Here is a 27,651-nt window from a genome sequence, read left to right as displayed (position 1 = left end):
GCCACCACACCGGACTAATTTTTTGTATTTTTGTAGAAGTGAGGTCTTACTTTGTTGCCCAGGCTTGTCTTGAACTCCAGGGCTCAAGTGATTCCCCTGTCTTTCCTCCCTAAGTGCTGGGATTACAGGCCATGAGCCACCATGCCCAGCCCCAGAAATGTGATTTTGAATAGAAATTTAATTTGGGAATAAGGCAGAATGATGTATAAACATTTGAGTTTGTGAAGTAGTGGATCCACAAATGCCAACCATTCTTTGGGGGTCTCCAAAGAATATTCCTTGCAAATGTTGAGTGTACCACATTGTGAAGAAGTATATTACTATGTAATGTGCTTTGGAAACAACAGGGTAATGAGCTATTAATGAAAATTTTCACTGCCCATCTTAGTGATCACTGATTAGAACTTCATTCTTTTTAACATTTTTGTATTCTGCGAATATCATTGGCAATTATGTGAATACACAGACACATACATACATTTCACTGTGATTTTTTTTAAACCTCTTCTAGAGATTTTTATTTGCAAAACTCTTCAGCCATATTACTTCTGCCAGGAAAGCTAGGAAATATGAAATACCTCATTTCAGACTTAAGAAGGTGGAGAATATTAAAATATGGTTATCACTGCGTTCCTATCTAAAGGTGAGTTTTATTTGATTAACAATAGAGTATATGCAAGAATATGCTCACTGAAGCTCCTGGCAGCAGTTACTCAGTAGACAGTGTAGTTCTGGGTGTCAGGCAGATCATATCAGCAGCCGACAAACTTGCTAGACAGCAAGTTGGATGTCATCTCTCTGCAAAGCTGGTAGGGGTAGGTAAAGAAGAGCTTAGAAAGGGAAAAGAAAATCTAAATTTCCTAGGGGCAAAGTGATAATTAAATAGTGTATATTTTTCTGACTTTTTTGGGAAATATTCCAGCTTTTTTGGGAAATATTCCAGCTTTTTTGGGAAATATTCCAGTATGTTAATGAATCAGTCACCCTTAATTTGAAAATGCATGGATTTCAGTACTTAAAGTTGATGACTTTATGTACTGAATATGTTAAAATCCTATCTCAGAAACTTCTTATAAACATTTTCACACGAATGTAGTACAATTCAGAGTGTTAATGATGTGAGGGCGGTTGCTGTCTGCCAGTAATCTAAAACATTAACACGTGTCTCACTCCACAGAGACGGGGGCCACAGCGTTCAGTTGATGTGGTTGTATCCTCAGTCTTCCTACTGACACTTTCGATTGCTTTCATTTGTTGTGCTCAGGTAAAAGTTTCACATCTGCTTTAAGGAAAAATGAAAATTCTAATATAGGATTCACTTTCTGTTTTAGACTTAGGTCACTGTCTTTAAGTATGTACTTTTAGTACATCTACATTTTTTACTATTTTGGATTTTTGGTAATTTTTCTAACTTTTCAAAATGGGAATACAAGTAATTTTGAAGTCCTTTCAAACTGTAAGATCAGTCTAATTTTAGTTGGTAATTATTAATTGATATAAAACTATCGTATGATTGTAAAATATTGATTTTCCGACTACGTTATTCCTTCTGTATTTATTAGTTGTCACTCCAAGGTAGATCTTTCATTTCTTTCCCTCTCATTTATTCATTCATTTATTTATTATACTGTGGAATCATGTATTCTCATTTTTATACAGTGGGTTAAAATCTGTTACTATAGGCTGGGCATAGTAGCTTAACACCTGTAATCCCAGCACTTTGGGAGGCTAATGTGGGAGGATTGTGTGAGGCCAGGAGTTGAAGACCAACCTGGGCCACATAATGAGGACCCATCTGTACAAAAAAAAAAAAAATCTGTTACTATATTTGCTTTGATGCCTACATTGTCCCAAATTTGGCCAGTGGGAGCTCCTAGAAACCCCCTCCTTGATCCTTTTGATAGGGTCTCCTTTTTGTAAAGCACTTCTGTGCTTTCTGCATTAAAAGAAGTTACAGGTTTATCTTATACTTTTGCATTTATTGAATTTTAATGTAATTCTACTGTGGTCAAAGCATACTCTGAATATTTTCAGTCCTGTTAAATATGTAGAGGTTTACTTTATTATCCAGCATATATTCAGTTTCATTAAATTTTCCATTAGCACACTGACAAGATTTATATTCTGTCATTGTTGAGAGCAGTGTCCTATATGTATCAAATTACCTACATCCTTACTGAATTTTTTGGTCTGCTTATTCTGTCATTGGTAGAGGTGTGTTCAAGTCTGATTGTGGATTTGTCTATGTGTCCTCTTCTGTCGATTTTTGCTTTATGTGTAACGGGGTACAACCAGATTTAGTTTTGTTATCCATCTTTTTGGGCAATTGACTTTTATGTCCTTTATAGTGATTTTTTTTTTTTTTTTCTGAGTCCAGGATCCAATTCAGAATTACATATTGCATTTAATTGTCATGTCTCTAGTCTCCTTTAATCTGGAAAAATGTCAGGCTTGGCCTTTCATGACCCTACAAAATGTCTCTCTTTGTAATGTTTCTTATTGATTTGATGTTAATTTCGTTGCACCAGCTGTCTTGATTCATTTCTACATGTTATATCTTTGTCTACCTGTTTTTATTCTTTTGTTCTCATATTTTAGTTGTGTCTCTCATAATCAGCATGTCCTCTTATGGTTGCTTGGTGTTCGTTCGTTCGTTCGTTCTTCTTCTTTTTTTTTTTTTTTTTTTTGGTAGCTGGGACTACAGGCACATGCTACCTAGCCTGGTTAGTTTTTAATTTTTTGTAGAAGTGGAGTCTGGATTTGTTCCCCAGGCTGGCCTTGAACTCCTGACTTCAAGGGATCCTTCTGCTTCTGCCTCCAAGAGTGCTGGGATTATAGGCATGAGACACTGTGCCCAGTTGGTTGCTTGTTTTTTAATCCATCCTCACAGTCTTAGATTTTGGAGTGTCTAGCCCATTTAAACTTAATGTTATTACTATAACCACAAATATATTTGGTTCTTACTTTTGCTACCTGCTAATTTTCCTTTTTCACTCCTCTTACCATCTTTTTATTAACCAAATATTTTTAAATATTCCACTTAATCCTATTAACTTGTTATATATTCTTTTACTATTGTTTTAAGTAGTAAAGAGATTACAACATGCATGCTTAATTTTTTATAGTCTAATAAAATGATTAATTTATCACTCTCTTGATAATGCTAGGCCCTTAGAACAGTTCATCCCATTTACTTTTTCACCTTTTGTATTATTGTCCTTCACCTTAATTTTACATATATTTTAAAACCACAAGATGTAATTATTATTGTTTTGTGTAATTAATCATTTATATTTACTCACATATTTACCTTTTCCATTGCTTTTTATTATTTCCTGAATTTCTGTGTTTCTCTCTGGGATTATTTTCCTCCTACCTGAGTAACTCCTTTAGTATTTATTTTAGTGACAGTCTGCTGGTGATGAATTCCCTCAGTTTTTGCTTGTTTGAAAATATATTTTATCACTTTCACTTTTGAATATATATATATTTTTATCAGGAATCGAATTCCAGGTTGCCAGTTATTTCCTTTCAGCACTTTTAGGATTCTATTGCTTTCTGATTTCCACATTTTATCTTGAGAAGTCTGCTGCTAGGGTGCCATGACAAGCCAAAGCTAATATGAGTCAAACTTAGTGGGGAGGCAGAAAACAAAGGTCTTGTAAGGCAATGGAGCTGGCTAAGAGGAGTGGAGATGGGAGCCTACGTAGCCCTGGGGGAAGCGAGATGCAGAGGGCAGCTCTTCCTGTTTTTCACAAGGTTTCTGTGAGCATTATCTGTATGTTTTTCAGTAAATTCCATCTTACTTTGGGCTTGTTTGAGTAAATTTCTTTACTTTTAAATCAACAAATTTAAAAACAAAAACAAAAACCTTTTACCAGAAAATTTGACGCATAGTTCCTGCTGCTATTGTTATTTGGAGCCTAAAACAGAATAAAGAACTGATCGTTAGGACTTTCTAGTCATACCAGTGGGATGAGCCACATGTTTTAGGGAGCTCACTTGACATAATGCAAAGTTATTACTTTGAATAATGGTTGCCATATCGTTGTGAGTGGACACACTGATAGTTAAAGTAGTTGCAAATGCATTTGTCTTATTTTATTTGTGGTATTTTCCTTCTTTGTTACTTCTAGACCCTTGCTAAAGGAGAAAATCTAGGAAACTTAAATATATAATGATTAAATAAATAGGTAATACTTTGGGTATTAAAGCTCTTCTGCTTTGAGTATTAAAATACTGGATTTTTGGAAATGTTCTTAAATTGACAGAGTAAAAGTAATGATATGATTTTAAGGTAAATGAAAAACTAAACTTTTTTTGATCCTTTATATAGGTTCTCCAAGGACACAAAACTTTCCTGAATGATGCTTATAACTGGGAGTTTTTGATCTGGGAAACAGCTTTACTACTTTTCTTATTGCGTCTGGCCTCATTGGGGTCTGAAACCAATAAGAAATACAGCAATGTTTCGATATTACTTACAGAACAGGTATTGATCAGTCCTGTCAATTGGGTTTAGTGGTTAGGGGTAGCATAATACACTGTAAGGTCCCTGCAGAGGATTCAGGGTTTAATCACTGTCTAGCTATCACATTCTAGCTAAAGGACCTCACAAGTCACTTTGCTGCTCTGTAGTTGCTTATCCCTAATAAAATGGATGTAATATCTCCTCTTGCTCCCAGGATTATGAGAATTAAGATCTAATGGATTGAAAAGACTTTGTACACTATAGAGAGATTTTTATTGGTGGTAATGGAGCATGCTTTTAATCTCATACTCTATGTCAAGTATTACATCTTTAGAGTACGTGTCATTTAGCATGTATAATAAGCTTCTTGAATTCTTCTGTATCAGACATAGAATACATTATTCAATGTTTGGAAAATACTTGGTTTTCAGTATGTGAATAGATACTAAGATTGAGAAATATCTCTTGTAAATACAGAGTAGTATAAAGTGTTTTTTTTTGTAATTTTGTTTTTAATTTCAAGTTTTTCCATAAACTTTGAATAAAAACATTTATCATTCTTTTTTTTTTTTTTTTTTGGTCTTAGAATCATACTGGAGAATTCTTCATACAAGGCAAAATATAAGGAATTAGTAAAGTAACAGGAGCTATCTTCTTCCATGTTTAATGAGGATGTTAGATTATCTAGGGGGATAGTGAGATGAATAAGATATAGGTTTTGAACTCAAGGTGCTTATGTGCTAATTATGTTATATTGCAAGTAATATTAAAATTTTTCGTTGTTTTGATATTTAAATTGCTTCATCATTAATAATTTTTTCATCACTAAGTATTTTTTCTTTGCCAGAGTGAGACTGATCAGGGCTGGGGGCTAGAGTACGTGACATATGTTCTCTGTATCAATAGTTATTGGAATTTCAAAATTTATTTTACTTGAAAACATGACCTTTGAAATATGCCAGATTTTATGCAGTATACATATTTTTTTCCTAAGAAATTTACCTTAATTTCTATTCCTTCCCTTAGATTAATTTATATCTTAAGATGGAAAAAAAGCCAAATAAGAAAGAACAGCTTACTCTAGTAAACAATGTATTAAAGCTGTCCACCAAGTTGTTGAAAGTAAGTCATAGGCTGTGATACACTTTTACTATCATTTAAGTTAAATCAGTCTCTTCTCTGAGAAAACATTAAATGGCAGATGATACCTTGGGTTGGGAGGAGTCCTGGAAGTGGACTCTTCCACAGTGGCATCAGGGGTAGGGGTCACAGTGGTGGTTAGGACCAGAGCTGAGGTTACAGAGCTCCTGGAGGCAAGGTTAAGGACAAAGAGTGGCTTCCCATCACCAAGTTGGGCCATCTGGTCAAGGACATGAAGATCAAGCCCCTGGAGGAGATACGCCTCTTCTCCCTGTGCATCAAGGACCAGGTTCAAGGCATTTGTCACCATCGAGGACTACAGTGGCTATGTTGTTCTGGGTGTTAGTGCTCCACGTAGGTAGCCAGCACCCTCCATGGGGCTATAATCATGGTCAAGCTCTTTATCCTCCCTGTGTGAGGAGGCTACTGGGGAAACAAGATTAGCAAGCCCCATACTCACACTGCCCTTGCAAGGTGACTGGCAGCCTGCATCTCTGTCCTGGTGGCCTCATCCCTGCCTCCAGAGGCATTGGTAGCGTCTTAGCCCCTGTGCCCAAGAACCTGCTGCTGATGGTGGATACCCACCATTGCTGCACTTTGGGGACTGCGCTGCTACCCTGACCAATTTTGCCAAGGGCACCTTTGATGCCATCTCCAATACCTACAGCTCTTTCAGCCCCAACCTCTGGAAAGAGACATGTTCACCAAGTCTCCCTATCTGGAATTCACTGACTATGGCCTAGAGACCCATACCAGAGTCTCCATGTAGAGGACCCAGGCTCTAGCTGTGGCCACCACGTGGTGGTTTTATACCAGAAAAATAAAGTGAGTTAGCCTGTTTTAAATAAATTAATTAATGTTTTACTTCTCAGAACCCAGTAAGAGATAGATGCTAGGCTGTGTAGATTCAAAATGCTGACCTGATGATTTTGGGTTAATAACTACTATGAAAAAATTTCCAATTTTGTTACCCAGGTTCTGATGATTGCTGATGTCTGTCATATTTTATATATTTTAAACCACAAATGACATATTGCTCAAATCCACCTAAAAAAATCTTAGTAGAAAAGTAGGTGAGAACGCGTTATGGATGTTTTGAAGGTAGCTCTTTGAATATTAAGGAAAGGCAGCCTTAAGCATTCATCTATACCCAAGACAAAACACAGCAAGAAGTCACTGTGTAGCTATGAGAAAACATGTATCTCATTTCAATTCTTTGATGTTTTTTGTAGGAGCTGGACACACCGTTTAGACTCTATGGACTGACAATGAATCCCTTAATCTACAATATCACAAGAGTAGTTATCCTTTCTGCTGTCTCAGGTGTTATAAGTGATCTTCTAGGATTTAATATAAGAGTAAGTATCCCCACCACTCTGTAGCATCTTAGTCTTAAAAATTACTATGTACGGAAATCTGTGTTCTTCACACGTGTGTGTGTGTGTGTGTTTCTAGCATGGAAATAACTCTTGAGGTAAAGAAATAGGCATTTTGATTGGTGGTCCACAGGCTTTTCTTTCAAAGCTTTGGTGTTCTCATTTTACACAAGTATAACAGACAGTGCTCTTGAATGGAACAAAAAAAAGTTTGAATTTCACATCAGTTTAATAGCCTGAGCTGGGTAACAGTCTTACTCTTATCCTGGGAAATGTACAGAGGTAGAATGAATGAAAACAAGTTCATGAACTGCATTGTATTATTTTTGATCCTGGAAGTTTTAAATGTTTTTTCTCTATGATGTTCTATGGTTGCTATTGCCAGACTTGATACCTTTTCTTCTTTTATAAAGGATTCTTTGTTTATAGTCATGTAAGTGTACCTATAAATCCCACCTGGTTTTCCTAGAACTAACTTATTTTGGTGATTTTGTTTTCTTAGCTGTGGAAAATTAAATCATAAGCTGAGTTAAATGCCTGGACTCTCCCCTGACTGGTATCAAAACTTACCTATCAAGGAAAGAGATGACTGCAGAAACCAGTGAGATACCCACCTGCTTGTTCACATGCACAGGTGCTCTCAGCTCTGCCAAAGCGAATGAATGGTGTTTCCAGAGGAACAAGTCCTTTTCCAACTGGGCGTGCATGCTAAAAACCTGTATCTTCATGCTTTTCAAACAACACGAATAGTCAGCCGACTAAAGACACTGTGTGTTTTGGTAACACAAGGACAATTTTGTAAGTTAGTAAATTTATTATGTGCACTTCTGTACTGTGACAGTTACGTTTACTGGCCATAGTCTTTTGGGCAACTATGGTAGATGCCCAAAGCATGAAGCAAATGTCTTTTATTGGAAATATGCAAATTCAATATTTTTACATTATAGTCTATAGAATTGGAGATTTCATTTCTCTATCAAAGAGAGATCAAACTATTTTAGGTTAAATCCAAATAAAAGAACTTTACTGGAGACTTTCAGTTTCTAGGTTTTCTTTGTTGTTGAAGGAAGAAAAATAACTTTTAAACTCTGAGTTTCTGTTGAACTGTGGATAAATGTTTTGTTAGTTTACAATTTTGAGTTAATCCTAATAACTGTATAGTTGTTGGTGAACGATGCATGCACACAATATGCCATGTAATTCAGCATGAAAAAGTTAAGTATATGCCTACTCATCCATTTCCATCATACAACATGGTTTCCATGTTCTATGTGGAAGTCATGGAAGCATGGTTTCCATATAGATCATCTAGTTGTGGTTCCTAACACAGTGTTATGTGTCCTATCACAAGCATCATTGATAGTTTATCTGTTGTGCAACTTAATGTATTAAACCCTCAGTACATTTTCAGGTCCTCAGTGTCTATAGTCGACCATGCCATGCCTCTGATGATATAGATTCTGTAATGCAGCATCCTCTTATACACATGCATATACATATGTTAATGAAGCTCTAATAGTCTACTTATAATTCTTGCTCATTAAGTTACCTGCTTTGAAGAATCTTTTTTTTTTTCCTTTTTTTGAGACAGAATTTCGCTGTGTTGCCCAGGCTGGAGTGCAGTGCCACCATTTTGGCTCACTGCAACTTCCACCTCCTGGGTTCAAGTGATTCTCCTGCCTTAGCCTCCTGAGTAGCTGGGATTACAGGTGCCCACCACCACACCTGGCTAATTTTGAAGAATCTCTTGAGGCAAATTGAAAGCTTGAACATTTTAATGATAAGGTTTTGTGAACTTTTAAATAAACATAATTTAGAAACTTGGTTATTACATGTAAAGCATGTATTCATTCAAAATCAGAGTATCAGTTGCATATTTTCTAATAAGCAGGAAGATTTGTGAGTTTTAGAGGTGGATTTCTGAAGAGTCCAGGGATTGAGGTCAGACTTTTCTGAGTTCAAATCTTTGGCCCTGCCACTTATTAGCTCTTTGTATATTAATTTCCTCACTTCTTAACCCATTTATGGGAATAATAACTACAAGTGGGGATAATAACTACATAATAGGGTTGTTAAGATTAAATGAGGTTATCATGTAAGGTACTTGCACAGTGTAAAGTATTTAATACTTAGCAAATCTACAATAAATATGTTACTATTTAAAGTCCTTTAAAAAAACCTCACTGATAATTCCTGTGAAGATAGAAACATAGAAAGCAAGGTTGCCGAACTAGAAGTTGATTACCAAAAATATGCAACCTTTTATACATGAGTTATAATTTTTTAAATGGTAAAACTCCATTATAGTGATCTACCTTTAGAAGGAAGTGTTCTGTAGAAGCACTTCAGCATCTCAACAGATGGCTCATAGAAACCATGCCTTTACTATTTCCATAGGGAACAGTAGCAGTAATCTCAAATCCAAAATTGAGCTCACTGCAGATTTCAAATGAAAACTGATGCCTTCATCTTTTTCTTCTACAAAAATGCTGTTCTATTTTTATGTACAACTTTTACACAGTGAATTCTTAGTTTAAAAGCAGTGTTTAGAGTATATTAATTCACTTGTGTGGATTGCTTCAGTTGTGGTTTTGATGGTGTATATTGGTTTAAATTATTTTTCAGATGGGTAAAATTATATGTAAGTATAGTTAATCATATCAGTAACTTAGGAATGATTCTTGACTCATTTTTCTTCCTCATACCTCACATCCAATCAATCACCAAGCCTTTGAATAATTATCTTCTAGGTATCTTTCTGATCAGTCCACTTTTTCTTCCTCCCCACTGCCATTGCTCTTAAGTCAGCATCCTTGGTTTTTTGAACAAGTTTCTGCTATCTCTGCTCTTATGTATGCTTGACTCCTCTTTCCCCCATGCCTAGCCCACTCATCTCAAAAGTGTAATATGTCTTTCCTGAAATGTAAGTTTCGTAATTTAGAATCCATTAGTAGCTTACTAGCACTTTGAAGATGAAAATCCAAAATTCTTTTAGCAAGGTGTATAGGCCTACCCTATTGAGAAAGATTTTGAATCTTCATGTTTGAAAGATACTTTTGCTGGGTATAAAATTCTAGGTTTAAAGATGTGGTTGTGCTGTTACCTCCTGGGTTGCATTGTTTCTGACAAGAAGTCTACAGTCACTCTAATCTTTGCTCCTCTGTAAGTGTCTTTTTTTTTTTTTTTTTTTTTTTTTTTTTTTTTTTTTTTTTAACTCTGGCTACTTTTAAGATTTTTATCTTTACCATTGAATTTGTGCGATTCAATTATAGTGTACATTGGTTTAGTTTTCTTCATGTGTTCTGTGCTTGGGGTTTGTTGAACTTATTGGATCTTTGGTTTTGTAATTTTCATATTATTTTATATACAGTTTTCTATTTTCATATAAAATTTGGAAACATTTTTGCTATTCCTTAAAATAAATTTTCTATAGTCTACTCTTACCTACTTCCTTCTGGGACTCAAATTTACATGTATATTAGACTGCTTGAAGTTGTTCCTCAACTCACTGATGCTTTATATGTTTGTCCAGCCTTATGTTTGTTTTAATTTTGGATGATTTCGTTTGCTGTGCCTTCAAGTTTGCTTTTTTGCACTGATTTGCTATTAATCCCATCCTATGCATTTTTCATCTCTAGAAGTTTGATTTTGGTCTTTTTTATATCTTCCATGTCTCTCTTTAACATGAGTATTCTTTTCTCTACCTCATGTAACATAATACATTTATAATAGGAATAGTATATAAGGATATTAAAACAGTTATTGTGTCACTTCCCCCCCCCCCCATTTTGGGTCGTTTTCCTGCTGTTTTGCATGCCTGGTAATTTTTTATTGGCTATGAATTTTATACTGTTGGTGTTTGTGTGTATGTATGTATTCTTCTTGGTAGTCTTTTAAATATTGTTGAGACTTTGTTTTGGAACACTGTAAAGTTATTGGAAATAGTCTGATTATTTCAAGGCTTGCTTTTAAGCTTTGTTAGGTGGGCAAGAGCAGCCTTTAGTTTTTCTCCGTTCACCGAAGCAATATCCTTCTGAGTACTCTACCTGATGCTCTGTTCATTATGAGGTTTTTTCTTTGGCTGTAGTAGCGTGAACTATTCCCAGACTTGTGTGAACTTCTGGAATTTTTCTGCCTGCTTCTTGGAGGTTCTTAACCTGTTCTTGGGTATTCCCTCATATGCTTGTGCTGATCAATATTCAGCTAAAGACTTGAAAGGAGCCCTCTGCATGTCTCTGGAACCCTCCCTTCTCTGTGCAGCTGCATTCTCTCTGGTACTCCTACTTATAAATTCTAGACCCCAGGCCTTCTCCAAATTCTCAATTCTGTCTCCTCAACTCAGCAAGACTACTTGGTTCTTTTTGGGTTCTCCCTTTTTGCACCACAGCCTAGAAACTGCCTCTTTGTAAAACTGCTTGAATGAAATAATCTTGGAGCGGTTATGGGACTCACCTTGTTTAATTCTACTATCCTGTGCTGCCTGGTGTCTAATATCTAAAATCCATTTTTCCGTATTTTTAAAATTGTTTTTCAGTTGTTTGAAATTTGAAGAGTAAAACAACTCTTCATTACCTTAGTAAGTGAGTTTCTCCAGTTGCTCAGGCCGAAAGCTCCATATCTAATCTACTACCATGTCATGCCAGTTCTGCATTTCCACAGCTACTAGGTTAAGCCTCCTTCACTCTCACCTGGACTACTGTGTGACCCACTGGTCTGTTTCCATTCTTGTCTCCTACAGTTGGTTTTTCATAGCCACATGAATGAGCTTCAAAATTTGGAAACTAACATTGTTCCTACTTAAACCTTTCCTGGCTTTCTCTTTGGTGGCCTCCAAGGCCCTTCATTATCATGCTTGCCTTGCTTTCCAGCTTTACCTCCTTTACAACCTCACTCCTTTACCTCACCACCACACTGACCTCCCTCTGCTCTTCTATTAGTCCAATTATTCTATTATTCTGCTCTTCTATTATTCTTTCTCATATCAGGCTTGTGCAAGCTTGTTTCATCTGCCTGGAATGTATTTTCTTAGGTTCATCTCTGGCTGGCTGCTGCTTATCTCTCAGCTGTCAGCTGTCAGTTCCTTAGAGGGCCTTCTCTCATGACCCTAATTAAAGTAGTTACCCATTTTATCCATTATCAGTTATACCGCCTTGTTAATTTCCTTCATGGCACTTACCACAATTTTATCGTGTTTATTTTTTGACTGTCTGTCTCCTTTCCCACTAGAGTGTAAGTCTCTTGAAGGCAGAGACTTTTTCTTGTCCCCAGAACATATAATAGGTGTTCAATAAAAATGTGTTGAATGAAGAATAGACCTCAAGTAATTTACCATTCATGTAGTTTTTTTTCTGTTAGGATAGAGGGTTGTACATTTGATTCTTGAACAATGCAGGGGTTAGGGGCATCATCCTCCTGTCCTGTCGAAAATTCATGTATAACTTTGATGCCCCCAAAACTTAATAGCCTACAGTTGACTGGGAGTCTTGCCAGTAACACAAACAATCAACACATTTTGTATGTTATTTGTATTATATACTGTATTCTTAAAGTGAGCTAGAAAAAAGGTAAATGTTATAAAGAAAATCCTAAGAAAGAGAAAACGTATTTCCTCTTCACTAAGTAGAAGTGGATCATCATGAAAGTCTTCCTCTTTGTCATTTTCACATTGAGTAGACTGAGGAGGAGGAGGAGGGGTTGGTCTTGCTGACTCGGGGTGGCAGAGGTGGAAGGGGATGCACAAGAGGCAGTCACACTTGGTCTAAATCCACAGAAATACATTTTAATCTGTCTGACTTTTTGCTTTTTTCATTTCTCTAAAAATGTTTCTATATGGTACCAATCCTTCTACTGTTTGCTTTAGTTTCAGTGTCCATATCATAGAAGAGTCCATGTTGTAAAAGAAGTCAAAAGCAGCCTTGAATAATTGGAACCCTTCTGCCAGATTGTCTTACATCCGCTTGTTCTTTGGCATTGCTTCTAAGTTTTCTTCCTTATCATCTTGCACTGCTTTGGAATCACTCATCTCCATCAACAAGTCATCTGTTAATTCCTGTGGTGTGGTGGTTATTAGCTCTTGAATTTCTCTTGAAACCCTTCACACCCCACCTTTTTGCCACATCCACAATCTCTTTCATGACTTCCTTGACTGACTCTTTTGTACATCTTATGAAGTTATGACAATATCTGCATAGTTTTCTCCAGCCAGAATTTAGTGTTTGGGCTTGATGATGGCATCTTCAGTGACATGGCATAATCATTCCTTCCAGACTTGCATAATGTTCTCTCTTGGGCTTCTCTTTCACAGCATTGACAGTCCTTTCCAGAGTACTGTGTGTAATAGATCTAAAAAGTCCTTATGACCCCCTTATTCCTGAATTAAAGATGTTGTGTTTGGGAGCACAGAGACCATTTCATTGCCTTGGTGTTGAATTTATGGGGTTTTAGGTGGTCAGGGGCATTCTCCAGTATCAAAAGAACTTTAAAAGGTAGTGTCTTACTAGCAAGGTACTTCCTGACTTTAGGGACAAAGCATTGACAGAACCAATCCAGAAAAAGGGTTCTCATTGTCTAGGACTTCTTGGTATACAACCAAAAGACTGGCAGCTGGTGTTTTTTATTTTTATTTTTATTTTTTCTTCAAGGCTCGGGGGTTAGCAGCTTTACAGATATGTGTAGTCCTGATTGCAAACACAACAGCATTTGCACAGTGTTAGCTTACCCTTTCCTGCCTAAATCATGGTGCTTGCTTCTCTTTCTAATAAATTTCCTTTGTGGCATTGTTTCCCAGAATAGGTACTTTCTACTGCATTAAAAACCTGTTAAGGCAGATTTCTTTTCTTCTCATTTATCTTCTGAATGGCATCTGTGAACTTGTCTGCTGCTTCTTAGCAAAGCTACTTTCCTTTTGCTTTAAATTGTCATGTGACTTTGCTTTTTCTTGAATCACATTGGAATCTATAGATCTGCCTTAGAGCACTCCTGTACTCACATGAAGCTGCATTTTAAATGCAAGTTAAAAAGCTATTTCACAAAAAGTGCAAGGTTTTCATGCCTGGTGGCATAACTGCAGCAAAAGCTTCATGAGTTTTCTTTTCTTTTTGCTTTCCTTTCTCTTTCCTTCTTTCTTTTTTTCTTTTTTTACAATGGTCCTTATGCTGGACTCATTTATCTTGAAATGGTGGGCAACCACAGACCCCAATCTATGGTATGTAAGCAATTCAACTTTTTCTTCTAATGTCGTGACTCCTCTGTGCTTCTTGGGAGCACTTCTATCACTGGTGGTACTTCATATGGGTCTTGCAGTTTTTATGTCCTCAAGGTTTACAGTATTGCACTAATCACGAAAAATATGCAGGAACCGCAAGGGATCACTTTTTACTGTGATCCACGGTTTATGAAGAGATGAACTGCCCACACAGAGATGGTTAGCATCACATGGTGTTTTAAACAGACCTTTCGACACTTGAGTTCACCACAATAGCAACAGGAGGTAACTACAAAATAATTATAGTAGCTCAGCATGTACTACAGTTAATTTTATGCAGTTATGATTTAATACTGTATCTTTGTTTACATTTCTCTCAACTGTGAATGGTGCCATGTACAGTTTGTGTTTGTATGTTTTTATAAATTTTAACTTCTTATAATAGATTTGTGTGTATTGTGTAGTAAATGATAAAATAGGCTAGTATCTACATACCATTTTAATTTTTCTGTATTTCTAGGCTACATGGTTTCTTTTTTCAAATTGTCATAAATCTCAAAAAAATTTTCCAATATACTTACAGAAAAAAAACCTGTATATAAGTGGACCCACACTGTTCAAACCCGTGTTGTCCAAGAATTTACTGTAATTTCATGGTTCTCCTACCTTCAGTGCTTTGTTTATCCCTGTATAGTAATTTCTAGGAACTTGGGCTTTTGTTTTGATTTCAAAAAAGAAATGAGATTTTGGTGTTAATTACTTGTTACTGAGAAATTAAACCAAGATGTAAAAACAATTAGATTAGGCCATTCACACATTTAGTTGGAATAGTAATAACCATAGAAGGGTAAGAAAAATACCCGTTGACTTAATTTTATAATCTGCAGTTGGGAAAAATTCTCTCTCTGAAAGTTGGGTGTATAATATGCAGCAGGGGTCCCCAGCCACCCACACCCCCCACTGGCCAAACAGCAGGAGGTAAGCTGCAGGGGAGAGTGAAGCTTCATCTGTATTTACAGCTGCTCACACTGCTTGCATCACCACCTGAGCTCCATCTCTGTCAGATCAGCAGCAGCATTGGATTCTTAGAGGAGCGCAAACCCTATTGTGGACTGTGCATGTGAGGATCTAGGCTGCGTGTTCCTTAGGAGAATCTAATGCCTGATGATCTGTCACTGTCTCCCGTCACTTCCAGATGGGACGTCTAGTTGCAAGAAAACAAGCTCGGGGCTACCACTGATTCTACATTATGGTGAGTTGTGTAATTATTTTATTATATATTACAATGAAATGATAATAGAAATAAAGTGCACAGTAAATGTAATGCACTTGAATCATCCTGAAACCATCCCCTCCCTGCACCCCCTCCCCCTGCCCCCAGGTCCGTGGAAAACTTGCTTCCCATGAAATCACTCTCTGGTGCCAAAAAGGTTGGGGACCGCTGATCTACAGACTTTCTAAACATGTACAATATGACCTGTGTATAATATAAACACTTTGAGAAGTTAAATAACCAAATAATTGCCTCACTGGAGTATGGTTCTGACTTTCAGAGACAGGTAGAAAAATTCTAAATACCAGGATGTCTCACAAAGTATGAGTTTGTTTTTATTTTTGGTTCATTTTATTTAGAGGCAAGTGGACCTATGCAATATAAAAATAACCTTTCAAATTAATGAAATGTATGTTTGAAAACTTTTAGATCTACACACTTATAATAGGCTAGATGAGCTTCTCTCCCAAATACAGTGTGTCACTTGGGAATATCAAGTTAATTCATTAAATCTAATCTATTCATGTACTGGCTAGTTTAGTAATCTGTTACTTCCTGCAGTTATGGGGACCCATGTTGAATAGTGAAGTGTGAGTTTCACAAATGTGCAATAATTCTGTACCTTTCCTGCAGCATATCCTGAGCCTATAAGGTATAATAGGGTATTACTCTAGTTAATAAATGGTTGTCTTTTATTTTTCTATTTTTTTTTTTTTTTTTTTTTTTAATATTTTTGAGACGGAGTCTCACTCTGTCACCCAGGCTGGAGTGCAGTGGCACAATCTTGGCTCACTGCAACCTCCACCTCCCAGGTTCGAGCGATTCTCCTGCCTCAGCCTCCTGAGTAACTGTGACTACAGGTGTGTGCAACCACGCTTGGCTAATTTTTTGTATTTTTAGTAGAGACAGGGTTTCACTGTATTAGCCAGGATGGTCTCGATCTCCTGACCTCATGATCCACCCGCCTTGGCCTCCCAAAGTGTTGGGATTACAGGCGTGAGCTACCATGCCCAGCCAGTTATCTTTTATTAATGGCAAAATATGTCTCTTGATTTGTGTATTTGCTAATAGTTAAGCTTTACTTGAATGCAATATTGCAAAATACCCACAGGATTATTTGTCAAAATATAGGTTTAGGCTAAATTAAAGCTCTTGGCTATGTTTTCCTATTTTAATGTATAAATGAGAAAGATTCAGGGTTTTCTATTAAATAGAATTCTCTCTCTCTCTTTTTTTTTTTTTTTAGACAAGAGTCTTGCTCTGTCACCAGGCTGGAGTGCAGCGCCACAATCTCAGCTCACTGCAACCTCTGCCTCCTGGGTTTAAGCGATTCCCCTGCCTCAGCCTCCCAAGTAGCTGGGATTACAGGCACGCACCACCACACCTGGATAATTTTTTGTATTTTAGTAGAAACGGGGTTTCACCATGTTGACCAAGATGGTCTTGATCTCTTGATCTCCTGATCCACCCACCTCAGCCTCCCAAAGTGCTGGAATTACAGGTGTGAGTCACCACGCCTGTCCAGAATTCTCTTTATAAGCCTTCATACTCCCTTCTTATACTACTAAAAAAAAAAAAAAAAAAAAAAAAAGTTCTTTTTTGGCTGGGCGCAGTGGCTCACACCTGTAATCCCTGCACTTTGGTAAGCTGAGGTGGGCGGATCACATGAGGTCAGGGGCTTGAGACCAGCCTAGCCAACATGGTGAAAACCCATCTCTACCAAGAAGTACAAAAATTAGCCAGGTGTGGTAGTGCGCACCTGTAGTCCTAGCTACTGGGGAGGCTGAGGTGGGAGAATTGCTTGAACCCAGAAGGCAGAGGTTGCAGTGAGCCAAGATCGCACCACTGCACTCCAGCCTGGGTGGCAGAGTGAGACCCCATCTCAAGGGAAAAAAAAATTTTTGAGATGGGGTCTCACTGTGTCATCCAGCCTGGACTCAAACTCCTGGGCTCAAGTGATCCTCCCAGCTCAGCCTCCTGAGTAGTTTGGACTACAGGTGTATACTACCATGCCTGGGTTTATAATTCTTAAGGCTACTTGCCTATCAATGTCGTAATTCAGCTAACTAAAAGCAAAAATTATAGATTCCATGTAATAATGACATGCTTTAAACAAGTCATCATATTCCCGATAAACTCTAATAGAACCAGAAAAGAGCCACCTGAATAAATAAAGGTTATTGTTTCAAAAGCACAAAGAGTTTTTAGGCCTTGGAGCATGCCATGATGATGTAATAAGTTGCTCTGATGTATTTCTCTTACCAGACTGAAATGTCACATTTTATAACAAGTTTATTTATATCAATGTTCCTTAGCTCCACTGTGGACTAAGTGTCAAATACAGCTTCCTGGAAGTCATTAGTGAGACTGTTATACAGTTTAATCTGAATACTCCTTGCCTTATTAAATCTTTACTCTTTGAATAGTGGACATATTAAACATAAAATTCTTTGTCTGCATGTTTAAAAGCATTTGGCTTCTACATGATTACATTTGCTTCTCTTTTAAATCTTGCTATTAAAAAGGGAAATAACAAGGTATTCTTATGTTGAGTAAAAAGCCAAGTGCCTTTCTGGGTCCAAGACTTCTGAAATAAGAGTTGACCCTGTTCAAACGCTACCTGGTCCAAGACTGATGTAACTAGAAGACAATATCATAGGATCTTAGCCTTCTCATCTCACTAGTGAGACAATGTAATAGTATCTCAAAGCTTTTCTCCTTGTTGTGACCAGTAAGGAAATATGTTCACTAAAACAACAAAACGATTTTACTGCCAGTTTCCGCAGCCTCTGCTATGGCACATCTTCACTGTGGTGTCTGGGAACTAGAAGTTTGGGTTTACTTTTGTTGTTGTTGTTTTTTTTTTGAGATGGAGTCTTGTCTGTCAGCCAGGCTGGAGTGCAGTGGTGTGATCTTGCCTCACTGCAACCTCCGCCTCCTGGGTTCACACAATTCTGCTGCCTCAGCCTCCTGAGTAGCTGGGATTACAGGCACCCGCCACCACACCCGGCTAATTTTTGTATTTTTAGTAGAGACAGGGTTTTGCCATGTTGGCCAGCTGCTCTTGAACTCCTGACCTCAAATGATCCGCCTGCATTGGCCTCCCAAAGTGTTGGGATTACAGGCATGAGCCACTGTGCCCGGCCGTGGGTTCACTTTTAGTATGAGTTCTTGCAATGGTAGGTGGGAATTTATATTTCACCTTAAGAGTATAAAATTTACCATGGTTTTGAAGTAGGTTTTAGGCACTTTTCATACCGAGTTAAATCAAAACGCTTTATTCTAAAAGTAAGTATAAAACTAAATAAATGACCTTTAAAGATAATGTGGATCGTTAGTCTGCTGAAATGGAATTTTGTGACCTTGTGGTAACTGGACTTATGTTACTATAGCCATTATAAATGTCTAGTAGCTGAATTTCCAGTAAGAAATTTTCTTCTCTCCCCAACAGTGTAAGAAAGGATTTTTAGTAGCAAATTATTTATCCAAAGCTATTTTCTTTACAATGAAAGATGAAAAATGGGTATAATGATATTCAACTCTAAACAATTTCAAACTCTATGTGTAAATAAAAGAAGTGTAGCTATACAGGTAAAATCATTATTGTAAGAATCTTCCTGATTTTAGGACTTTGAATGTTTGTTACTTGGAGGGACAAAATCTTGTCTGCGGACTCAGACTATGATGGAACCTTGCTCCACCAGTAGAAAGCAACATTGAACCAATGTGACAGTCACAGAAATGCAGGCCAGGAACTCTTGTTTTTTTTTGTTTTTTTGTTTTTTTTTTTAATATCTATATAAAAAATAACGAGCAATTTACAGATCTTTCTCTAATCAGAACCTCAAGTGTATATATAAAGGTACTGTACAATATATAAACATTTACAACCAGTACATCCACATTTTGCTCAGCATTCCAAGGCCACATTGCTAAGTCAGTATATAATCAGGACAGAGGTTACTTAGAAAGGAAGAACCACATAGGACAACATATGACATCAAAGTTATGTCACAGTTAACAAAAATAGGATTTGTTATCACTAATTGTGGACTACAGGGAAATAAATAATTTCTGTGGTACTAAATTCTTAGCATTTATCAAGCCTCCTAATTTTGCTCTATTTGAACAGTTACAATAGGTGGGTAAATATAGTTCTGGATGAAAAGGGGATTTCAAAAATCTCACTCTGGGAAGCATGTCTTATCTACAGGGGCTAATACAGTTGTTGGGTTAAAGAGTTTCACAGTCAGACTCCCAGAGGGAAGGACCTGGACGTAATGTGCTTCACAACAGGATGAAACCAGGTGACATAACAAGTGTGTTCACACACTCCATGGAATAGTTCTATTCTCCGAAGGTGCCTTTATTTATATAGATGCTACTGAATGCTGCTTCAGGGAACTGAAAAACCTGGATCTATTTTATGGCAGTTAACAGTCTCCAACTTCTAAGAAACACCTTTAACTAGACTTTTAAACAGAATTCTGAAAATATGTACAAGCTAAGCAGATGTTTAGTCTCCCTTTCTTGTTTTTAAATAAGAAAGTTAATGTAGCCAAAAGTTAAATAAGATCCAGTAAGTACTGTCTACACATTTGTCCTCACTTGCTGGGCAGCATACCCTACACAGGTTGTTTCTAAACACCCAAGCTTATGCACCTGCTACCAGAAGAGTTGGTACCTGGACTGTGAAACTGGTTTCATGATTAAGTCCCTCACATAATCTATATAATAATTTTACTTTTCAAATATGTATTATGTATTAAAGACTAATGACTTTAGTAGTAGGTACAGCCAAAATATCCAGAAATAGTTGGCGGTTTTTCTTCAAAGAGCAATAAACACTATTTCCACATGCTTCTTTATGGTTTCATAATTAAATAAGTGAAATAAAAAGCGTGACCTGAGATGCTGTAAGTATACATCGAGGTTGGATAACACAGCAAGAGATGAACTCTATTGCTTAAAGTACTTTCTCATTTTGAACATTCAATTGTAAGTAATATCTTTTAACAGTTATTTGAAACAACTTATCCAGCCAAATTAAAATAAAAAGCTGTAAGAAAGCATCAGTATTGGACTACATTTTTTTCCTTAAAGTAGTGATGTTTGGGGGTTTTATTTTTAAAGTGGGACATCATCAGTAGCTGTTAGACGACAACTGCCATCTTTAACGATGAGTTAACAGTCTCGTCTTCTGCAAGGACTCACATATTTCTCTCTGTAAACATGCAACATGCTATTGAGAACATCAACTTCCAAGCCAAACCTAACTTTTTCATTACTGTGGAAATAGCTGAACAAGAAGGATAAAAACAGACATGATACAGTAGATAACTTGGCACGAATACAAAGTGAGTTGTGACCACACTGTTAATATCAACATATGTCATTTGTTCAGACACTCGTGAAGATGAGCTGGGCAGCCTGAGCAGGGCGGGTCAGATGAGCGTGTGGATGCAGCTCCTTCCTGAGTGCGAGGGAGGGCAGCCGGCCAGGGGGACAGTTGGTTCTTAGCAATCCTAAAGGCCCTTCATGCAGCCTAGGTAACTTGATGCTCACATTAACATGTACTTATCTGTTTCAGAATATCTGAAAAAAAAAGGCTTTTTCTGGAAAAATGCTGCTGTAAGAAAAGATTACAACTTGTTTTTGTTTTATACTAAAGGTTACTGCCGTTTCTCAGCCATACCAATAGTGCCTGTGACTTTATTTCCACTTGGCACCTTCCAGGGCCCTGGAGTTATCGGTGTTTTCTTAACTGGAGAACTACTTTCAGATTTGAACCTTCCAGTCTCTCTGTTTTTGTCAGCTGCCTCTAGTTCTTTCCCTTTGTGATCTTCTGTTTTGTTTGAAACTACCTTCTCTTCAGGTTCTTGCTTCAGCCTCTTTTCTGATAGCTGGATATTTTCTGCTATTTTATCATTACTAGAACTTGTTTCTCCTGTGGTTACTTTCTTTCCTTTTTCATTTTCAGATACTTCTTTACTTGTAGTCTTATTAGTCTTTTTGGATGGAAGAGATTTCTCAACCATTCTTTTGCTTTTTTTCTCTGGAGACCTTGTTCTGCTTTTTTCCACCTGATTCTGCTTTGCATCTTTCCTGATGACATCTGATTTTTCCTTCCCATCTAGGATCTGCTCAGCATTACTGCCTGTGTGGCCTGCTATTCTTCGACTCTTACCCTCTAACAATTTGGCCTCAGCATTTGATGGAGCTTTGCTTCCTTCAATTTTTTGCTGCTTTTTTGGACTGGCAGACCGACCTCTGCTTTTTCTGCACTGATCTTGTCCAGAACCTGCCTTGGTGCTGACCTGGCAACTTTTATTTTCCCCTTTGCTGGGGCTGAGGGATCGATCTCTGGGTCTTCTTTTGGGGTCATTTTTTAGAGGACTAGAAATCTTATCCAAATGTTCCTCTGAATGTTGACTGGCTGGCTTTTTGGGACTAACCGATCTACCTCTTCGTGTAACACCATTTTCTACTTTTAATAGAGTTTTCTTGTTACTGTGCCCATGACTGCTGGGTGGATCCCTCTTACTCACATTTTTCTGGAGAAGAGACTGGTGCTTTATCTCAGGTTGATTTTCATTTAAAGTGCTTTTCTTTTCAGGTACAATGTCCTTTAATTCTTCTGCCTTTTCACATATCTGAACTCTCATTAAAGATTCTTCAATTACTGGCATGTGAGACTCTTCAAATATGGAAGCAGAATGTGAAGATGGGGGTAATGGTGACTGTTCATCATAAATCACATTTGACGATGAAGGATTATTAATATCCCAATCACCTAAAAAAGTGATTTGAATGGAACATTATTTTTAGAATTACAAATAGGAACAGTACGTTTGAACTTTGACAGCCATTTGAATTGTACTAACTGCTTAAAAAGCCTGTATTTTATACAGTTTGTGTATGTTTACAACATATCTCTCTACAAATATAGGCAGATGTGTATAAACATCTGTTCATACATAAAGGATAGGTTGTTTATATACATAAAATAATATTCATTTTTTTCCAATTACATATAATTAGTGAGATAATATATGTTCTGTAAATTCTCTATTAGTAAAGCCCAATTAGAACTTACAAGTTATAAAGTTGAACCAAATTACCTGGCCCAAGAAGCTCACTAATTATTATGGATTGATATAGTTTAGGATATGGCAAAATCACTAATTAATAAAGGAAACCAAACTGTGGTAACCAGAATGAGGCTCATGGGCATTTGTAAATAATTTTCTTGCGTTAAGCTGTCAAATTTAATGTCAAAAGGAGACTGAAAGTGCAGAAGATAGAAATAGATGTATTTAATAGCATCATTTTTAATTTAAAAGAAAACAAAAGAAGAAAGTGATTTACAAGACATGCAAATTTACCAAGTCTTTTTAAGGAAAGACCAAGAAAAGCCCTGAAAGCCTTAATGTTGCTCGGGTTTCACGTAGGAGCACAGACCGGAAGGAGCCAAACCTGAAGAGGGAAGAGAAAAAGCCTAGGACTATGTGAAAAAAAAAAATCAGTGCAGTTAGCAAAGATGTCACTGGGAACGTATGATTTACAAGCAGATGGTGGAAGATAATACAGTCAGAGAATCATAAGCTGGAAGGCTACTGTAGGAGGTTATGTCTACACTTATCCCTCAAAAGTGGTGAGGTTGGGTAGGGCAGGGAGTGGGGAGCTAGATGAGGCAAGTACTGTGTGGGTGTCGTACTGCCTTTATTTCTAGAATAGTGCACTCAAAAAACAGTGACTTTCAAATACCATGATATTTCAAAACATGCAATGGAAACCCAGGAAGTTTAACATTAATACAAGACAGACATGGTCTCAGGTCCAACTCCGTGTCTCCAGGTAGGGTGATAGCAACTTGTTTTTGCCGAGTCACCAAAAAAGCCTAAAGTTTTCATGCTACATATCCATTATAATATAAACTTATCTTGCTTTACAGAAATAAAAATATTGGTTGGTAATGTGTAATTAGCTAAGTAAGGGGAAAAGCTAGGATATTTTGCAGAGATTTAAAATGTTTTTTATGATATTTAAATTGTTTGCCTCTAATACACTTTTTTTATAGGCACATTTTTCTACAAAAACAACTATGTTTTTTCTGATTAAATTTAAAATACATTCCATTCCAATGAAAGTCCTGCCTAAGTCACTTGTTTTCTAATACTATTTATGATAACTCTGCTATGTAACTAGCTTTTCATGGTTCCAGCATTCATCTCTGAATTAACTAGTAAAATATCTATCCTCTGCAAATATATATTCATCTTTCTTCTGCCCCCCCTCCATAATATACAACTTTTCAGCTACTAGTGGGCTACTTTACTTACCATGGTCAGGTATCAAGCCAGTTCCTGGCCTCAAAAGAAGAAGAACTTTATTTCCGCCAGCCTGAATGAGCTCAATTGCTCGAGTATGTGTGATTCCTTGTGTAGGTTCCCCATTGATTTCAACAATCTGGTCACCAACCTAGACAGAGAACATTCACAGGAACAACATGAAACTATGCATCCTTTGTAAATTCTGCTTTTGTCAGCTCTTGAGCCATTCAACCTTGCTAAGTGATTCTTTCGTCTGTAAAATACCTAACGTGTACCCAGTGCTGCCCTGCGAGAGTTGATGAGAGGACAGATGATAACAAACAGGAAGCGGCAATGTCCAGGTGTACTCACAAAAAATCCTACACAGGAAAGTTTTATATGGCTAGTAACTAAGATCTGGGCATCTTGAAGTCAAGAATCAAATTCTAGAATCACATTTGGAATTTTCTAAATTTATAAAAATCGAATTTAGAATGTTAATCAAATTCTAGAATTTGGTTCTCGATTTGAAGATGCCCAGATCTTTAATAGCCATCTAAAACTTTCCTGTGTAGGTTTTTTTTTCTTTTTGTTGTTTTTGAGAGGGAGTCTCATTCTGTGGCCCAGGCTGGAGTGCAGTGGTGCGATCTCGGCTCACTGCAAGCTCCGCCTCTCGTGTTCACGTCATTCTCCTGCCTCAGCCTCAGGAGTAGCTGGGACTATGCAGGCGCCGCCACCACGCCCGGCTAATTTTTTGTATTTTTAGTAGAGACGGGGTTTCACCATGTTAGCCAGGATAGTCTCGACCTCCTGACCTCGTGATCCACCTGCCTTGGCCTCCCAAAGTGCTGGGATTACAGGCGTGAGCCACCATGCTCGGCCCTGTGTAGGATTTTCATAAGTAAACCTGGGCACTTCTTGTGTAGGGTTTTTATACGTGAGTAAACCTGAACATTGTCTCTTCCTGTTGCTGCCATCTGTCCTCTTATCAACTCCCACACAAGAGAGCACTGGGTACACGTTAGGCATTTTAAAAACAACAATCCAAATGATACTACAGAGTTATGTCTGAATGTGAAGGGTACTTTCAAAGTTGAGCTGAATCCGAAATGTATCTCCTAAAACCTGGGCGGAGGGCTCCTTATCTTTGAAGCCTTTCTGGCCTCCAGGGAGAACTGCTCATTCCTTTGAGCTGCTGCTATGTCCTGTACATACATGAGGCATTTGAATAAATGACATCTTTATAGATTAAAATTCTTAAAAATTTAAGCTTGGAGAATAGATTAATATGAACAGTTATCTTAGTGATGTTAGTGTAAAATCATTTCTCAGGGCCAGAGGCAGTGGCTAACACCTGTAATCCCAGCACTTTGGGAGGCCGAGGCGGGTGGATCACCTGAGGTTGGGAGTTTGAGACCAGCCTCACCAACATGGAGAAACCCTGTCTCTACTAAAAATACAAAATTGGCCAGGCGTGGTGGCGCATGCCTGTAATCCCAGCTACTCCGGAGGCTGAGGCAAGAGAATCACTTGAACCCGGGAGGTGGAGGTTGTGGTGAGCCGAGATCACGCCACTGCACTCCAGTCTGGGCAATGAGCGAAACTCTGTCTCAAAAAAATAAAAATAAAAAAATAAAATCATTTCTTAGGAAAATAAACATAAAACTAGGGATCAGAATAAGATCTACCTTAGTACCATTGTGATTTACTAGAAATGTCTGAGTTACTTTAAAAGAAAAAGGGAAAATATGTAAAAGTCAAGTATAACTTTGGAACAGACCTAATTAAAGATAATGATGGTACTGATTTTAAATCTATTTCAAGCAAACACATGTTGATGAATGCCAGATTGGATAAAGAAAATGTGGTACAGATACACCATAGAATACTATGCAGCCAAAAAGAGCGAAATCATGTCCCCTTGCAGCAACAAGGATGGAGTTGGAGGCCATTATCCTAAGCAAACTAATGCAGAAACAGAAAACCAAACACATCATGTTCTCACTTGTCAGTGGGAGCTAAACACTGAGTACACATGGACACAAAGATGAGAATAACAGACACGGGAATACAAGATGGGGGAGGGAAGGAGAGGGTCAAGGGCTAAAAAACTGCCTATTGGGTACTATGCCCACTACCTGGGAGATGGGAACTCATTCATATTCTAAGCCTCAGAATCATGCAATATACCTGTGTAAAAAACCTGTACATGTACCCCCCTGAATTTATTTAAAAAGTTGAAAACTATTTCAAGGTGACATGTAAATGAAGGATACTGGCTTCAAAACAGAAAAATTAAACAATGGCATATTACTGAAATTCCTAAAAGCAAATACTCAAACGTTTGTAAGAGCTTACTAAAGCAATCCAGAAGTTCCTTTGAGTTGAAGCTAGCTAGCTGCAAGGTGACTAAAGAATAAAAAAAATAATAAGCCAATCCAGAAGTAACAAAACAGAAGGACTCAATATTTAACAAAGGTCAGTGGGTCAACGCTTTCTACAGACACAGCACGGCACAGGCGGTCAGGAGGCCGTGGTTCCCATCTTGTGCTCCACCTCTTTCTAGTGTTGTGGTCTCATTTTCCTCATCTGTTAAATGAGGATAATATTAGTACCTACTTCGTGGGTTTCTGGGAGGACTTAAGATAAAACATGATTATATACCAAGTACAAATATTAGTTTTCAAGCTATTTTCAAGTGTATCATTATGAAGATTTAACTGTAGACTGTACTCCATTCTATACAATGCAAAAAAAAATTCAAGTCAACTACGAAATAGACTAAGGGTCTTATTGCATACTTATTTTAAACAAGGGAGTCTTACTCTTGAAGAAATGGAGGATATCAGAAACAAGATTGATGGATTTAATATGTAAGATGAAAACACCTTAATAAAACCAAAGTAAGACAATAGGATGGAGAGTAATTTGAAACCCCTTACTATCCAGAATATATAAGTGAAACAAAAGCCAGTACTTAGATTTCCCTTGATAAGTGATGGAAGAAGAATCATTTTCATGAGGCAATGTAGGTAATAAATTAACACTAGATATATAATCCTGCTGATAACTAAAGAAAATTAAAGTAGATAGTATTTGGACACTGCTTTGGGCGTATCTTGTAAAACGTGTTTGAGGTTATAATTTATTTCAGTCACATTCTTTAGCTTAAGCTCTCCAAACCTGTAACACTCTTTATTCTTTTACTGCAATAAACTGCAAAAAAAAAAAAAAAACAAAAAACAAAACAAAACTTGTAATTGAACAGACTTGCCACCAGGTGTCATTTCTGTTTAACTTTAAAACTGAATGAGGGGAAGGAGGGGGAGCCATTGCTTTAAGATTTATGGTAGGCCCCTCAGAGCAGGAGAAATTCTGCAGAGACCTACATACACAAAACTACAGATGCAAAAGACTCTCCTGAGAGAGAAATTCAGAGAAGTAAATTCACCCAGTAAACATCCTTTTAACATTTTGAGTCACTTTAAAAATGTGATAAAAAATAATTTGGAGAAAACATCTTTTGATAAATAGAACAAACATTTAAGTTTGGTTTTGTATTATTGAAAAATAATTATGGGGACAGAGGAGAGAGAGGAAAGAAAAGAGAGAAAAAAAATAGAACCAAAAGAAAAGAAGTAGGAAGAATAGACAAAAAGAATGTTCCCTTTTTTAAACAAATCACTATCTTTTTAGGCAGTCTTGTCGTTTTAAAAACAACATCCACTACAAATGTATTAAAATGACAAAATATTTCTACCACATGGCTTATATTATCTCACAACCTGTTAAGAAACTATCTGCCTCTCAATGAAATCCAATCCAAACTGGACACAAGCCAAGACCTGACATAGCGGAAAGGACACGGACCGAGC

At 37.2% G+C, this 27,651-nt stretch overlaps 2 protein-coding genes across 10 annotated transcripts in view; one reads left to right on the top strand and one right to left on the bottom strand.

Annotated features, from left to right (window-relative positions):
• The window catches only part of PHTF1 (putative homeodomain transcription factor 1), a 73,494-nt gene extending 54,039 nt beyond the window's left edge, over nucleotides 1-19,455 (top strand). For 5 of the 7 annotated variants that reach the window (XM_050747315.1, XM_050747347.1, XM_050747329.1 and 2 more), the window contains 6 exons: nucleotides 512-643; nucleotides 1,178-1,264; nucleotides 4,337-4,492; nucleotides 5,498-5,593; nucleotides 6,844-6,969; nucleotides 7,490-8,020. In XM_050747315.1, coding sequence (XP_050603272.1) covers nucleotides 512-643; nucleotides 1,178-1,264; nucleotides 4,337-4,492; nucleotides 5,498-5,593; nucleotides 6,844-6,969; nucleotides 7,490-7,510 — 618 coding nt within the window. In that variant the 3' untranslated portion in view covers nucleotides 7,511-8,020. Of the gene's footprint in view, nucleotides 1-511; nucleotides 644-1,177; nucleotides 1,265-4,336; nucleotides 4,493-5,057; nucleotides 5,594-6,843; nucleotides 6,970-7,489; nucleotides 8,021-15,386 lie in introns of those variants that run through there. The other 2 variants (XR_007717585.1, XM_050747338.1) reach the window with 2 other exon arrangements.
• A 1,128-nt stretch (nucleotides 19,456-20,583) lies between these two features.
• The window catches only part of MAGI3 (membrane associated guanylate kinase, WW and PDZ domain containing 3), a 296,332-nt gene continuing 289,264 nt past the window's right edge, over nucleotides 20,584-27,651 (bottom strand). The window contains exons 20-22 of one of the 3 annotated variants that reach the window (XM_050747222.1): nucleotides 23,807-23,945; nucleotides 22,850-22,940; nucleotides 22,171-22,257 (exon numbers count right to left, since the gene is read on the bottom strand). In XM_050747222.1, coding sequence (XP_050603179.1) covers nucleotides 22,891-22,940; nucleotides 23,807-23,945 — 189 coding nt within the window. In that variant the 3' untranslated portion in view covers nucleotides 22,171-22,257; nucleotides 22,850-22,890. Of the gene's footprint in view, nucleotides 22,941-23,806; nucleotides 23,946-27,651 lie in introns of all 3 variants that reach the window. The other 2 variants (XM_050747218.1, XM_050747221.1) reach the window with 2 other exon arrangements.

Source organism: Macaca thibetana, chromosome 1, assembly GCF_024542745.1.
Source record: "Macaca thibetana thibetana isolate TM-01 chromosome 1, ASM2454274v1, whole genome shotgun sequence".
Classification (NCBI taxonomy): domain Eukaryota; kingdom Metazoa; phylum Chordata; class Mammalia; order Primates; family Cercopithecidae; genus Macaca; species Macaca thibetana.
The sequence above is the reverse complement of the archived record's forward strand: the minus strand, read 5'-3'. Positions and strand labels throughout refer to the sequence as shown.